Source organism: Tribolium castaneum, chromosome 9, assembly GCF_031307605.1.
Source record: "Tribolium castaneum strain GA2 chromosome 9, icTriCast1.1, whole genome shotgun sequence".
In the NCBI taxonomy this organism is placed as follows: Eukaryota; Metazoa; Arthropoda; class Insecta; order Coleoptera; family Tenebrionidae; genus Tribolium; species Tribolium castaneum.
Genome location: NC_087402.1, coordinates 856,843 through 872,389, shown reverse-complemented (window position 1 = coordinate 872,389; position 15,547 = coordinate 856,843). Strand labels below are relative to the sequence as shown.

Here is a 15,547-nt window from a genome sequence, read left to right as displayed (position 1 = left end):
CAAACTATTAGAGTTATCGAAAAACGGAAAAATCGAGGACAACCGGAATAAAAAACTCTACAAAATGGCATAGGACTCAAGGCGATATCTCGCAAAAAATTTTTCAATTTTCAAACGCCGATTACGGCCAAACTAAAAGAGCTAGAAGAAAACTCTTTTTTAGATCGGAAAGAGCACATCAAAATCCATAAGATAGAATCGGTTTTATTTAATTTTGAGACACTTTAAAAAATGACCAATTTTAAGGGGGGGGTGTTAACTTTTTTTTAATTTTTTTTATTTTCTCACTTACGGCTAAACTATTCTAAAAAGTGAAACTATTTTGATCCATACCTATGCAAAATGATCCGGGGAATCGATTGGCATCGAGAAAATTACGAAATTCCGAATAGTTTTTTAGTTATGAATTTTTTAAAATTTCACCAATTTTTGCATTTATCAGCAATTTGCTCGAGAACTATAAGTCGGAGAACAATAATCTTTTTTGAAAAAAATAGATAATTTAAAGAGCTTTCCAACGATAATACACTTCATGGGGTTATCTCTGATAGTTCCGGAGCTATTGCTCGACAAATGTTCCGGGTACCCAAAATTGACAAAAATCGCGACGAAAATTGAAAAAATCAAATATCAAAAAATCGAATATATGGACTTTTTGTGGACTTTTAACAGCTCTAGAGGGATGTAAAGGCATATAAAAGTCCATAAAAGTATTCTAGATCGAGTTTAAAAAAAAAAAATTTTTCACCTTGAAGGTAAGTAAGTGTAGTATTGCTCAGGAAATTTTAAGCAAAAAATTTTAAATTTTTTATTCTTGTGAAAAATTGATATAATATGTAAAATGAGCCGCTGAATTCAATGGAACAAACCGCAGTGCTCTACGACTTTTAGTTTTTTTTTTATGAATTTTTTTAGTGAAAAACTTTGATCGCCTCTGTAGCCGGAACCGTTGCCCGGAGCGGCTCCGGGTTTAATCGAAAAAATAGAGAAAATTAAGCGCTATCAAATGATTTTTTGTTCGTTGCTCTAAGTCTTACAGTTTCCGAGAAAAACGCAAAAAAAGGTTTCCATTTTCGCTTTTTTTCAATTTTCAACCGCCAATTACGGCCAAACTATTAGAGTTATCGAAAAACGGAAAAATCGAGGACAACCCGAATAAAAAACTCTTCAAAAATGGCATAGGACTCAAGGCGATATCTCGCAAAAAATTTTTCAATTTTCAAACGCCGATTACGGCCAAACTAAAAGAGCTAGAAGAAAACTCTTTTTTAGATCGGAAAGAGCACATCAAAATCTATAAGATAGAATCGGTTTTATTTAATTTTGAGACACTTTAAAAAATGACCAATTTTAAGGGGGGGGTGTTAACTTTTTTTTAATTTTTTTTATTTTCTCATTTACGGCTAAACTATTCTAAAAAGTGAAACTATTTTGATCCATACCTATGCAAAATGATCCGGGGAATCGATTGGCATCGAGAAAATTACGAAATTCCGAATAGTTTTTTAGTTATGAATTTTTTAAAATTTCACCAATTTTTGCATTTATCAGCAATTTGCTCGAGAACTATAAGTCGGAGAACAATAATCTTTTTTGAAAAAAATAGATAATTTAAAGAGCTTTCCAACGATAATACACTTCATGGGGTTATCTCTGATAGTTCCGGAGCTATTGCTCGACAAATGTTCCGGGTACCCAAAATTGACAAAAATCGCGACGAAAATTGAAAAAATCAAATATCAAAAAATCGAATATATGGACTTTTTGTGGACTTTTAACAGCTCTAGAGGGATGTAAAGGCATATAAAAGTCCATAAAAGTATTCTAGATCGAGTTTAAAAAAAAAAAAAATTTTCACCTTGAAGGTAAGTAAGTGTAGTATTGCTCAGGAAATTTTAAGCAAAAAATTTTAAATTTTTTATTCTTGTGAAAAATTGATATAATATGTAAAATGAGCCGCTGAATTCAATGGAACAAACCGCAGTGCTCTACGACTTTTAGTTTTTTTTTTATGAATTTTTTTAGTGAAAAACTTTGATCGCCTCTGTAGCCGGAACCGTTGCCCGGAGCGGCTCCGGGTTTAATCGAAAAAATAGAGAAAATTAAGCGCTATCAAATGATTTTTTGTTCGTTGCTCTAAGTCTTACAGTTTCCGAGAAAAACGCAAAAAAAGGTTTCCATTTTCGCTTTTTTTCAATTTTCAACCGCCAATTACGGCCAAACTATTAGAGTTATCGAAAAACGGAAAAATCGAGGACAACCGGAATAAAAAACTCTACAAAATGGCATAGGACTCAAGGCGATATCTCGCAAAAAATTTTTCAATTTTCAAACGCCGATTACGGCCAAACTAAAAGAGCTAGAAGAAAACTCTTTTTTAGATCGGAAAGAGCACATCAAAATCTATAAGATAGAATCGGTTTTATTTAATTTTGAGACACTTTAAAAAATGACCAATTTTAAGGGGGGGGTGTTAACTTTTTTTTAATTTTTTTTATTTTCTCACTTACGGCTAAACTATTCTAAAAAGTGAAACTATTTTGATCCATACCTATGCAAAATGATCCGGGGAATCGATTGGCATCGAGAAAATTACGAAATTCCGAATAGTTTTTTAGTTATGAATTTTTTAAAATTTCACCAATTTTTGCATTTATCAGCAATTTGCTCGAGAACTATAAGTCGGAGAACAATAATCTTTTTTGAAAAAAATAGATAATTTAAAGAGCTTTCCAACGATAATACACTTCATGGGGTTATCTCTGATAGTTCCGGAGCTATTGCTCGACAAATGTTCCGGGTACCCAAAATTGACAAAAATCGCGACGAAAATTGAAAAAATCAAATATCAAAAAATCGAATATATGGACTTTTTGTGGACTTTTAACAGCTCTAGAGGGATGTAAAGGCATATAAAAGTCCATAAAAGTATTCTAGATCGAGTTTAAAAAAAAAAAATTTTTTCACCTTCTTGAAGGTAAGTAAGTGTAGTATTGCTCAGGAAATTTTAAGCAAAAAATTTTAAATTTTTTATTCTTGTGAAAAATTGATATAATATGTAAAATGAGCCGCTGAATTCAATGGAACAAACCGCAGTGCTCTACGACTTTTAGTTTTTTTTTTATGAATTTTTTTAGTGAAAAACTTTGATCGCCTCTGTAGCCGGAACCGTTGCCCGGAGCGGCTCCGGGTTTAATCGAAAAAATAGAGAAAATTAAGCGCTATCAAATGATTTTTTGTTCGTTGCTCTAAGTCTTACAGTTTCCGAGAAAAACGCAAAAAAAGGTTTCCATTTTCGCTTTTTTTCAATTTTCAACCGCCAATTACGGCCAAACTATTAGAGTTATCGAAAAACGGAAAAATCGAGGACAACCGGAATAAAAAACTCTACAAAATGGCATAGGACTCAAGGCGATATCTCGCAAAAAATTTTTCAATTTTCAAACGCCGATTACGGCCAAACTAAAAGAGCTAGAAGAAAACTCTTTTTTAGATCGGAAAGAGCACATCAAAATCTATAAGATAGAATCGGTTTTATTTAATTTTGAGACACTTTAAAAAATGACCAATTTTAAGGGGGGGGTGTTAACTTTTTTTTAATTTTTTTTATTTTCTCACTTACGGCTAAACTATTCTAAAAAGTGAAACTATTTTGATCCATACCTATGCAAAATGATCCGGGGAATCGATTGGCATCGAGAAAATTACGAAATTCCGAATAGTTTTTTAGTTATGAATTTTTTAAAATTTCACCAATTTTTGCATTTATCAGCAATTTGCTCGAGAACTATAAGTCGGAGAACAATAATCTTTTTTGAAAAAAATAGATAATTTAAAGAGCTTTCCAACGATAATACACTTCATGGGGTTATCTCTGATAGTTCCGGAGCTATTGCTCGACAAATGTTCCGGGTACCCAAAATTGACAAAAATCGCGACGAAAATTGAAAAAATCAAATATCAAAAAATCGAATATATGGACTTTTTGTGGACTTTTAACAGCTCTAGAGGGATGTAAAGGCATATAAAAGTCCATAAAAGTATTCTAGATCGAGTTTAAAAAAAAAAAAAATTTTCACCTTGAAGGTAAGTAAGTGTAGTATTGCTCAGGAAATTTTAAGCAAAAAATTTTAAATTTTTTATTCTTGTGAAAAATTGATATAATATGTAAAATGAGCCGCTGAATTCAATGGAACAAACCGCAGTGCTCTACGACTTTTAGTTTTTTTTTTATGAATTTTTTTAGTGAAAAACTTTGATCGCCTCTGTAGCCGGAACCGTTGCCCGGAGCGGCTCCGGGTTTAATCGAAAAAATAGAGAAAATTAAGCGCTATCAAATGATTTTTTGTTCGTTGCTCTAAGTCTTACAGTTTCCGAGAAAAACGCAAAAAAAGGTTTCCATTTTCGCTTTTTTTCAATTTTCAACCGCCAATTACGGCCAAACTATTAGAGTTATCGAAAAACGGAAAAATCGAGGACAACCGGAATAAAAAACTCTACAAAATGGCATAGGACTCAAGGCGATATCTCGCAAAAAATTTTTCAATTTTCAAACGCCGATTACGGCCAAACTAAAAGAGCTAGAAGAAAACTCTTTTTTAGATCGGAAAGAGCACATCAAAATCTATAAGATAGAATCGGTTTTATTTAATTTTGAGACACTTTAAAAAATGACCAATTTTAAGGGGGGGGTGTTAACTTTTTTTTAATTTTTTTTATTTTCTCATTTACGGCTAAACTATTCTAAAAAGTGAAACTATTTTGATCCATACCTATGCAAAATGATCCGGGGAATCGATTGGCATCGAGAAAATTACGAAATTCCGAATAGTTTTTTAGTTATGAATTTTTTAAAATTTCACCAATTTTTGCATTTATCAGCAATTTGCTCGAGAACTATAAGTCGGAGAACAATAATCTTTTTTGAAAAAAATAGATAATTTAAAGAGCTTTCCAACGATAATACACTTCATGGGGTTATCTCTGATAGTTCCGGAGCTATTGCTCGACAAATGTTCCGGGTACCCAAAATTGACAAAAATCGCGACGAAAATTGAAAAAATCAAATATCAAAAAATCGAATATATGGACTTTTTGTGGACTTTTAACAGCTCTAGAGGGATGTAAAGGCATATAAAAGTCCATAAAAGTATTCTAGATCGAGTTTAAAAAAAAAAAATTTTTTCACCTTCTTGAAGGTAAGTAAGTGTAGTATTGCTCAGGAAATTTTAAGCAAAAAATTTTAAATTTTTTATTCTTGTGAAAAATTGATATAATATGTAAAATGAGCCGCTGAATTCAATGGAACAAACCGCAGTGCTCTACGACTTTTAGTTTTTTTTTTATGAATTTTTTTAGTGAAAAACTTTGATCGCCTCTGTAGCCGGAACCGTTGCCCGGAGCGGCTCCGGGTTTAATCGAAAAAATAGAGAAAATTAAGCGCTATCAAATGATTTTTTGTTCGTTGCTCTAAGTCTTACAGTTTCCGAGAAAAACGCAAAAAAAGGTTTCCATTTTCGCTTTTTTTCAATTTTCAACCGCCAATTACGGCCAAACTATTAGAGTTATCGAAAAACGGAAAAATCGAGGACAACCGGAATAAAAAACTCTACAAAATGGCATAGGACTCAAGGCGATATCTCGCAAAAAATTTTTCAATTTTCAAACGCCGATTACGGCCAAACTAAAAGAGCTAGAAGAAAACTCTTTTTTAGATCGGAAAGAGCACATCAAAATCTATAAGATAGAATCGGTTTTATTTAATTTTGAGACACTTTAAAAAATGACCAATTTTAAGGGGGGGGTGTTAACTTTTTTTTAATTTTTTTTATTTTCTCACTTACGGCTAAACTATTCTAAAAAGTGAAACTATTTTGATCCATACCTATGCAAAATGATCCGGGGAATCGATTGGCATCGAGAAAATTACGAAATTCCGAATAGTTTTTTAGTTATGAATTTTTTAAAATTTCACCAATTTTTGCATTTATCAGCAATTTGCTCGAGAACTATAAGTCGGAGAACAATAATCTTTTTTGAAAAAAATAGATAATTTAAAGAGCTTTCCAACGATAATACACTTCATGGGGTTATCTCTGATAGTTCCGGAGCTATTGCTCGACAAATGTTCCGGGTACCCAAAATTGACAAAAATCGCGACGAAAATTGAAAAAATCAAATATCAAAAAATCGAATATATGGACTTTTTGTGGACTTTTAACAGCTCTAGAGGGATGTAAAGGCATATAAAAGTCCATAAAAGTATTCTAGATCGAGTTTAAAAAAAAAAAATTTTTTCACCTTCTTGAAGGTAAGTAAGTGTAGTATTGCTCAGGAAATTTTAAGCAAAAAATTTTAAATTTTTTATTCTTGTGAAAAATTGATATAATATGTAAAATGAGCCGCTGAATTCAATGGAACAAACCGCAGTGCTCTACGACTTTTAGTTTTTTTTTTATGAATTTTTTTAGTGAAAAACTTTGATCGCCTCTGTAGCCGGAACCGTTGCCCGGAGCGGCTCCGGGTTTAATCGAAAAAATAGAGAAAATTAAGCGCTATCAAATGATTTTTTGTTCGTTGCTCTAAGTCTTACAGTTTCCGAGAAAAACGCAAAAAAAGGTTTCCATTTTCGCTTTTTTTCAATTTTCAACCGCCAATTACGGCCAAACTATTAGAGTTATCGAAAAACGGAAAAATCGAGGACAACCGGAATAAAAAACTCTACAAAATGGCATAGGACTCAAGGCGATATCTCGCAAAAAATTTTTCAATTTTCAAACGCCGATTACGGCCAAACTAAAAGAGCTAGAAGAAAACTCTTTTTTAGATCGGAAAGAGCACATCAAAATCTATAAGATAGAATCGGTTTTATTTAATTTTGAGACACTTTAAAAAATGACCAATTTTAAGGGGGGGGTGTTAACTTTTTTTTAATTTTTTTTATTTTCTCATTTACGGCTAAACTATTCTAAAAAGTGAAACTATTTTGATCCATACCTATGCAAAATGATCCGGGGAATCGATTGGCATCGAGAAAATTACGAAATTCCGAATAGTTTTTTAGTTATGAATTTTTTAAAATTTCACCAATTTTTGCATTTATCAGCAATTTGCTCGAGAACTATAAGTCGGAGAACAATAATCTTTTTTGAAAAAAATAGATAATTTAAAGAGCTTTCCAACGATAATACACTTCATGGGGTTATCTCTGATAGTTCCGGAGCTATTGCTCGACAAATGTTCCGGGTACCCAAAATTGACAAAAATCGCGACGAAAATTGAAAAAATCAAATATCAAAAAATCGAATATATGGACTTTTTGTGGACTTTTAACAGCTCTAGAGGGATGTAAAGGCATATAAAAGTCCATAAAAGTATTCTAGATCGAGTTTAAAAAAAAAAAAAAAATTTCACCTTCTTGAAGGTAAGTAAGTGTAGTATTGCTCAGGAAATTTTAAGCAAAAAATTTTAAATTTTTTATTCTTGTGAAAAATTGATATAATATGTAAAATGAGCCGCTGAATTCAATGGAACAAACCGCAGTGCTCTACGACTTTTAGTTTTTTTTTTATGAATTTTTTTAGTGAAAAACTTTGATCGCCTCTGTAGCCGGAACCGTTGCCCGGAGCGGCTCCGGGTTTAATCGAAAAAATAGAGAAAATTAAGCGCTATCAAATGATTTTTTGTTCGTTGCTCTAAGTCTTACAGTTTCCGAGAAAAACGCAAAAAAAGGTTTCCATTTTCGCTTTTTTTTAATTTTCAACCGCCAATTACGGCCAAACTATTAGAGTTATCGAAAAACGGAAAAATCGAGGACAACCGGAATAAAAAACTCTACAAAATGGCATAGGACTCAAGGCGATATCTCGCAAAAAATTTTTCAATTTTCAAACGCCGATTACGGCCAAACTAAAAGAGCTAGAAGAAAACTCTTTTTTAGATCGGAAAGAGCACATCATTTCGAGTCATGAGTACTTGGAATAGACACCTCTGCTTCATCTTCTTCTTTTTTTTTTTTTTTTTTTTTTAAGTCCCACTTTTTACGATTACGCAATGAGACTCTAACAGTTATAATACAAACTCAAAAATATACTTACCCTTAGTTTTTGGTGGGGCGGAAAGTCCGTTTATTTTACGTTTCTAACGACTTTCAACATGGTCCTAAAGTTACGGCAGCAACGGACAAAATAAAACAAAATGAGAAGGTTTGAATCACACTTAGCCACTTTTATAAAAAACAACCCTTCAATAAATAAATCCCATATCTCTGTTCCTACTGGACCGACAATTTTAAAATTAATACCAACTTATTCTCCACTTCAAATAGTCTCCCAAACAAACAAAAATAATTGCAAAACTTTGAAAAAAAATTAAGGGTGGGTTTTTCAAACTAATGCAAACCCCATCGAGTGACCCCTCAAACTTCACCGCTTGAACTGGACATTACAAAAACACAAAAATAGGTAGGTCTTTTATGGCTCCTAAAAGAGATGGCAAAATGACTATTGAAAATCACAATTTCAACTAAACCGTCGTTTAGACTACATCAAGACGCATCTTTTCTCTCATAGGACAAAATTGCGTCCAACGCTTAGTTCCCGAGATATTTAAAGAATTGTCTTGAAATTCAAACTTTCGCGCCTGCATTTATTTTCATCTTTTGTGAGCACAAAAAATCCAGTCAAGCGACGCAACGGAAAAACATCAAAAATTCAGTGATAATTATCATTGCCTTGATATTAAATTAAACTTTGAGGTGGATATTCGTGTTACGTTAGCGCGCAGATATCTCCGAAGTAAAGCATCAAATTACAATAGATTTCCACAGGGATGAAGGCAGACAATTAGAAGGGTTTAATATGCTTTACTGTTGGTGCTGTTATTACAATACTACATAATACCGCACAGCAGACAAAAATGTTGGACAAGCGCGCTTCGTTTCCATTTCCACACTCAGCAAATTTTCACGCGGCATAAAAACCGATGCGATGGTCAGAGGGATTTTTTTTCTTTTACTGCAAAACTTATTTACTTTACACACAGAGCAAACACACGCTTTACGACCGCTTACTTCCATGCTGGCCTCTGCAAATATTTCATAATGAAACAAAATATTCCAGCGAAAATCGCCCACAAAAATTCAAACACAACCAAAACTAACAATACACTTTAAAAACTATCTAGAATGATACGGAACGATTTTTGTTTTTTTTCTTAAAAAAAAAAATAAATAAAATAAATAAAAAATCGATTGGCTTCGAGAAAATCGCAAAATTCCCATTCTTATTTTACCTATTTTTGCTAATATTTTTACATTGTAACTTTTCTAGAGCTAATTAACGTTTAGCTGTTATGGGCAACGTTTCCATCCCAACAAAGTTTTTACGAGCGTACATTAAATCACATCGAAGTTACAGCACGACAGCTTGCATTTTATAATTTAGGGGAAAAACCAAACACTATTTCACCATTTTTCCACTATCAATTTTCAACGACGTGTTAATAAAACTTTAAATTCAATAAAATGTTGTTGAAATATTTATGCGGCAATTTGTGTTGTGTGTGTGTGTTGTTCCAATTAGATTATTCTTGCTGTTTTCGCAAAGTTTTCATAAAATATGCAAATATTCGTCGACGCTTGAAACGAATTGATTCGCTACAAACTAGCAGAGCTTCCTCTAATAATTCTCAACGTTTTGTCATAAATATGCATGTCAAAAAATTGCATAAAATATTAACGCTTGCAAATATGTTACTGACAAAGAGCATTAATCATCGACCGCGTTGAAAATTAATCACAATTAAAAAAATATTCAACTCGGGTTTTTTTCCCCAACTAGTTTACATTGCATAATTAGACCGGATTTTGTGTCCACTACACAAAGTACAAAGATTAATTTTTTACAAGCTGCGAAAAAGTTGTAATTTGCATGCACGAAATGAAAGAGATAAGAGTGGAGACCTTTATCAGCACAATGTGTTACAGCGAAACTTCTAAAACGAGTGCAAGCTTTCATTTGCACAGTCATTTTATTTAAATTAGACCATTGCGAGTTCGAACTGCCTCTTTACTCTAGCTTTATTTTATCTTTATTTCAACGTTGCAAAAAACGCACTTTCACACGGAATAAATTCGGTTTTAACAGAATTTTAATTTCATTTTTGGACGAAAGGTTAGGTGGGCTTAATGAGATTTCCGTTTACGCAAACATTAATAGCCTTCCCAATTATTTACGACTTTCAGAAGCCGTAAATGTCACACACTTGTAACTCTAAGAAATCTCTATCCTTCGTTTCAATTATTTGTTCAACGTTTTGTTCGGTAAAATCGTTATTACGTTATGAATTGAGGATTTTTCTTGTATCAAAACACCTACACATGTCCCGTAATAATCCTCAAAATCTACACAAAAAAAACGAGGACATTAATTAATCAAACGGATAATGTAATGTAGGTGGGTATAGATTTTATTCGGGAAATAAACGACAACTTACAATGACAGAAATAAAAATAAATTAATTAATTATAAAGTGTAATATTTGTACAGTTGTTGTTTTTTTGTAATTTTTTTCAGTTTTTAAAACTGTAAGATTTCATTATTCAATCGTACTTTTAATTGTTTTGTTACTAGTCGTCTTGATTAATTATTTTGATAATAAAAAAAATAGAAACAATAATGAGAAAATATAAATGGTATTAAAATAGCAAATAATGCGACTTCTGGGTTATATTTTGTCATAACTTGGAATTAAAAATGAGCACGCAAGCCTCTCCCAAAAAAGAAAACTCGTCGAAAAGTTACATTGTTTTATTAAAACTTCCAATTGTGTTTTGTCTCTCTAATCAATTTACGCTTCCTCGGCTGCCGTCTGATTTAATCTAAACTAGTAATTCCTCGCAATAAGGTTAAAGTTGTTACATTTTCGTAATCTAAAAGAAAAACCAAATTAATATTTGTGGTCAAACTTTTTATGTGAAATAAATTGATTATTATGGGAACAAATGTTTCCCTTGCATGTTTACTAATATCACTTTAACTATAACTGTATAAAATAAAAAAAAACTTACCTTAAATTAAACTTTGATTGCCTGGCCAGTTTTGCGTCCAAACTGAAGTCATAACTGACATCATCAGTTCAATCGCTAACAATTAAAAGTTTTCCAACAACGAAACATTATTTACTCTGCCAAGTTCGACTCCACCTGAAAAATAGAATCCAATTAGATCACAACTCCGAACAGCATCCAAACTTTGAATATAATTCCACAGCCATCACAAACTCATCGATAAGTGCTTTACTGGGTTAAATTGACTGATTACAAATAAGGATATGAGATCAAGTTAAGCAAATAAAATAAATGAGAAAATTATTAACAGTTTACTGTTTTTTGCAATCAAAAACCCATTCAATAAGCTATGGATTCTAGAAAACTTTCCTAACAAAATATTTTTCCGAAATTCCTAAAATTTCCAGTATCCCTAATGTAAATAATTTAAAATAAGACACGTTTTTCAATTTTCTTATCATTTTTTTTACTTTCTAGCTTTTCGCTTTTTTAGCTCTTTTATTCTCTGTATCATATTATTACTTTTACTCTTCTTAGCTTTTTTTTAGCTCTTTTTTTCTCTAACACTTCAACTTTTTTTCTTCTTCAACTTTTATTTTCTTTTCTAGCTTTTATCTTCTCTAGTTCTTCCCTTCTACAGCTCTTTTTACTGACTCTAATTTTTTTTTGGCATTTTTTTCCCTCTAGCTTTTCTCTTCTTTAGCTCTTTTCATTTCCGGATCATATTGTTATCTTTTACTCTTTTTATTTATTTTTTTAGATCTTCTCTTCTTTAACACGTAAACTTTTTTTCTTCTTCAGCTTTTATTTGGTTGTCTAGCTATTATCTTCTCTAGTTCTTCCCTTATATAGCTCTTTTTGTTTTTTTTTAGTTTTCGTAATTCTTTTCTCTTCTCTTCTCTAACACTTTTCAACATTCTTTTCTTCTTCAGCTTTTATTTTCTTATCTAGTTTTTATCTTCTCTGTCCCTTTTTATAACTTTTTTTTCTAGCTCTTATTCTTTTTTTTGTCACTTTTTTTTGCTTTCTAGCCTTTCTCTTCTTTAGCTCTTTTCTTTTCTGGAACATATTGTTATCTATCTACTTTTTATCTTTTCTGTTCCTTTTTATAACTGTTTTTCTAACTCTTATTCTTTTTTTACAACTTTTTTTGCTTTCTAGCTTTTCTTTTCTTTCTTTTCTTTTCTGGATCATATAGTTATCTTTTACTTTTTTTATTTTTTTTAAATCTTCTCTTCTCTAACACTTAAACTTTTTTTTCTTCTTCAGCTTTTATTTGCTTATCTAGCTTTTATTTTTTCTAGCTCTTCCCTTTTATAGCTCTTTTTTCACTCTTATTCTTTTTTGGCACTTTTTTTTCTCTAGCTTCTTTAGGTCTTTTTTTCTCTAGATCATATTGTTTTCTTTTAGTCTTTTTAGCTTTTTTCTCTTCTCTTCTCTAACACTTTTCAACGTTTTTTCTTCTTCAGCTTTTATTTTCCTATCTAGTTTTTATCTTTTCTGTTCCTTTTTATAACTTTTTTTCTAGCTCTTATTCTTTTTTTACCACTTTTTTTGCTTTCTAACTTTTCTCTTCTTTAGCTTTTTTCTTTTCTGGATCATATTGTTATCTTTTACTCGTTTTATTTTTTTTTAAATCTTCTCTTCTCTAACACTTAAACTTTTTTTTCTTCTTCAACTTTTATTTGCTTATCTAGCTTTTATTTTTTCTAGCTCTTCCCTTTTATAGCTCTTTTTTCACTCTGATTCTTTTTTGGCACTTTTTTTCTCTAGCATTTGTCTTCTTTAGGTCTTTTTTTCTCTAGATCATATTGTTTTCTTTTAGTCTTTTTAGCTTTTTTCTCTTCTTTTCTCTAACACTTTTCAACTTTTTTTTCAGATTTTATTTTCCTATCTAGCTCTTATTCTTTCTTTATCACTTTTATTGCTTTCTAGTTTTTATCTTCTCTAGTTTTTCTCTTTTATAGTTTTATTCTTTTTTTAAATGGGGAAAAAATTAAAAAAAAATTAAATAGGTCGAATAGTTTTTTATTTAAAAATAGAAAGTTGAAATGACACAATAACTCATTAATTCCCGCTTGAGTAACTTAATTAATTACTTAACAACCCTAGCAATTCGATCAATATTTTCCCAGTTTGAATGTTGTTTGTTTTCAAAACGTAAAGCACACATTTGTCAAAGAAATCAAATCAAATATTCCCTCGGTCAATTTTCGCGCCATGTGAATGATTTTTTGCTTCACAGAGTGTGTGTGTGTGTGCATCAGCAAGTTGATTTATTTGCAGTTTGTGCTGCTCTCACAACTTCCTCTCTCCTCTCTAATGATGGAAGCAGCACATCAAAAATGTATTTTCCGCTATGGATGATGCGAACGGAATTATCCGAAGGCATTATTAATTTGTGATGGCGTGAAAAACAACGAAACGTGATTCTCTGGTTGAGCTGCCTTTGGGGTCTTGAACGGAACGATATATATATATATGAAACGGAAAGCAAAATGGCGGACTGACACAAAACACTACATAAAACAACACATCATGAAAAGAACAAGTCAACTGTGATGAGCTTTATCGCCAATTCATTGTCATACAGAGGGTTTTTCAAACGCTGGCGTCGACCGAAAAACACAATAATCAGCAGTAGAGACCGGATTTTGGTGTACAGTCACCATCAAAAAGAATGACACGCCTGAAAGCGCAACCACAATTTTTTTCAATATGATATTATTAATGCGTACGTTTGACTAGTTGCTAAATATTATGTAATTGGTAGGAGTGTCATTCTTTTTGATCGTGACTGTACAAAAACATAGCTTCGCCTCAATATTAAAATTATATCAAGCGTTCATTTAAAAAAAAACTCTAGAGTGCTTTGAAATTAAAAAACAATTGTTTTGTATGTCTATGATTAATTCGTGCACTTACTTGTCAAATTGAAAGATTTCATAACCTTACTTTTTGACAATTACAAAATAACACATTTTCGTAAAAATATTTATTTATTAACTATAAAAACTGTTGGAAATGTCTTCCTTGTTGCTCAACACACATAACACAACGCCTTCGAACACTGTTTAACACATTAGTCAGTTCAAGTGGATTTTCGTTAATTTCATTAATTTTCTGTTGAATGCGTCGTCTTAATTCATCAATAGTTGGAATTGGTGTAACAAAAATTGAATTTTTAATGCGTGGCCAAAGATAAAAGTCGCAAGGCGTTAAATCACATGATCTTGGGGGATAATCATTTGCTGTATTCCTGCTAATTATTCTGTCATCAAAAAACGTTCTCAGAAAGTCTAAAGTTTCTGCTGTGCAATGCGCTGTTGCACCATCTTGTTGAAACAAACCTTCTCGTAATTCATCATCGTGAAGTTCTTCGATAAAAGGCGTAAGAATTTCTTCGCGATAACGAACTGCAGTTAATGTTCCTAAAAAGCACATCAAACTGTAGTTTTAACACTAGCATTACGAAAAAACACTCAACCTTGAAAAAAAATTGGACCGACAATTCTTCTTTTGCTGATAGCTGCCCAAACACCTATTTTTTCTGGATGAAGAGGTTCTTCCACAATTTCATGAGGATGTTCTGTTGCCCAAATTCTCATGTTTTGTGAATTCGTGTAGCCAGACAGGTGAAACCATGCTTCGTCCGTAAAGAAAGTTTTTTCCAAAAGTTCATTGTTATTTGCAATGTTATCCAAAAACCACTGACAATACTGTAATCTCCTAGGAAAATCCACAGGTTGTAACTCTTGCACAGATTGGACACGATATGGGTACACATGTAAATCTTTTCGTAAAAGTTTATGGCAAGTACCAACAGAAAGTTCAACTTGTTGAGACAGATGTCTAATCGAAGTTTTTGGGTCTTGCTCCAAAATTTCCTGTGTAGCATGAATAACTTCTTCTGTTCGCTCAGTTGGTCTTCCACTACCTTCTTTACGCGAGGTGGACGCAGTTCCACGAAACAAGTTCACATTTCGGTGAAGGGTGTTTTTAAATTCTTCATAGACGATAACAACCTCAGGAAAAGCTTCTCGAAACTCCTCCAGGCACGGTTGAATTGAATATTTCCAAACACCGTTCACTTTCTGTCCATTTCGGAAATAACTTTCCAACAAAAAGGCTTTTTGTTCACTGGTATACACCATGATTACAAATCAAGAAAACACGAAATTTAGTATTGAAAAATACTGTTTTTTTATGTTCGGTAAACAGAAGCAACAATCAGTCAATCACACAAAAACCAAGCTTGTTTTGGTGGAAACCGGCGGAAACGAAAAAAATGTCAGGTTATGAATTCTGGTTTAATAGGCAACCAACAATACAATGCCAAAATTGTGTACTAGCCATGGGCACTAGCTAAGAAATACGTAAAAAATTCAACGCATGCTGCGAGTTTTTTTATTAATGAACGCCTGATAGTTTTAAGTAAAATCAGACAACAGATAGTAATTTGAAATAATTATCTGTAAA

The 15,547-nt window shown here is 32.0% G+C and overlaps 2 protein-coding genes across 8 annotated transcripts in view; both read right to left on the bottom strand.

Annotated features, from left to right (window-relative positions):
• Nucleotides 1-15,547, bottom strand: part of LOC662869 (uncharacterized protein) — a 94,425-nt gene that overhangs the window by 46,634 nt on the left and 32,244 nt on the right. For 4 of the 7 annotated variants that reach the window (XM_064358927.1, XM_064358929.1, XM_015979580.2 and 1 more), the window contains one exon: nt 11,069-11,203. The exons of 1 other annotated variant lie outside the window; for it this stretch is intronic. The gene's annotated coding sequence lies outside the window, so the exon portion shown is untranslated. Of the gene's footprint in view, nt 1-8,096; nt 8,161-10,793; nt 10,931-11,068; nt 11,204-15,547 lie in introns of those variants that run through there. 2 more of the 7 variants (XM_015979579.2, XR_010335427.1) reach the window with 2 other exon arrangements.
• Nucleotides 14,049-15,484, bottom strand: LOC135267156 (uncharacterized). Its single transcript, XM_064359028.1, has 2 exons — nt 14,556-15,484; nt 14,049-14,499 (listed from the first exon to the last, which is right to left on the bottom strand). Exons 1-2 carry the CDS (start codon nt 15,220-15,222, stop codon nt 14,075-14,077), a joined length of 1,092 nt encoding a protein of 363 aa, XP_064215098.1. The 5' UTR covers nt 15,223-15,484; the 3' UTR covers nt 14,049-14,074.

Coding starts and splice junctions, on each gene's coding strand:
- LOC135267156 (XM_064359028.1), bottom strand. CDS start 15,222: ATGGTGTATACCAGTGAACAAAAAGCCTTTTTGTTGGAAAGTTATTTC. Junction 14,500..14,555: donor CGGTCCAATTTTTTTTCAAG/GTTGAGTGTTTT, acceptor TGTGCTTTTTAG/GAACATTAACTGCAGTTCGT.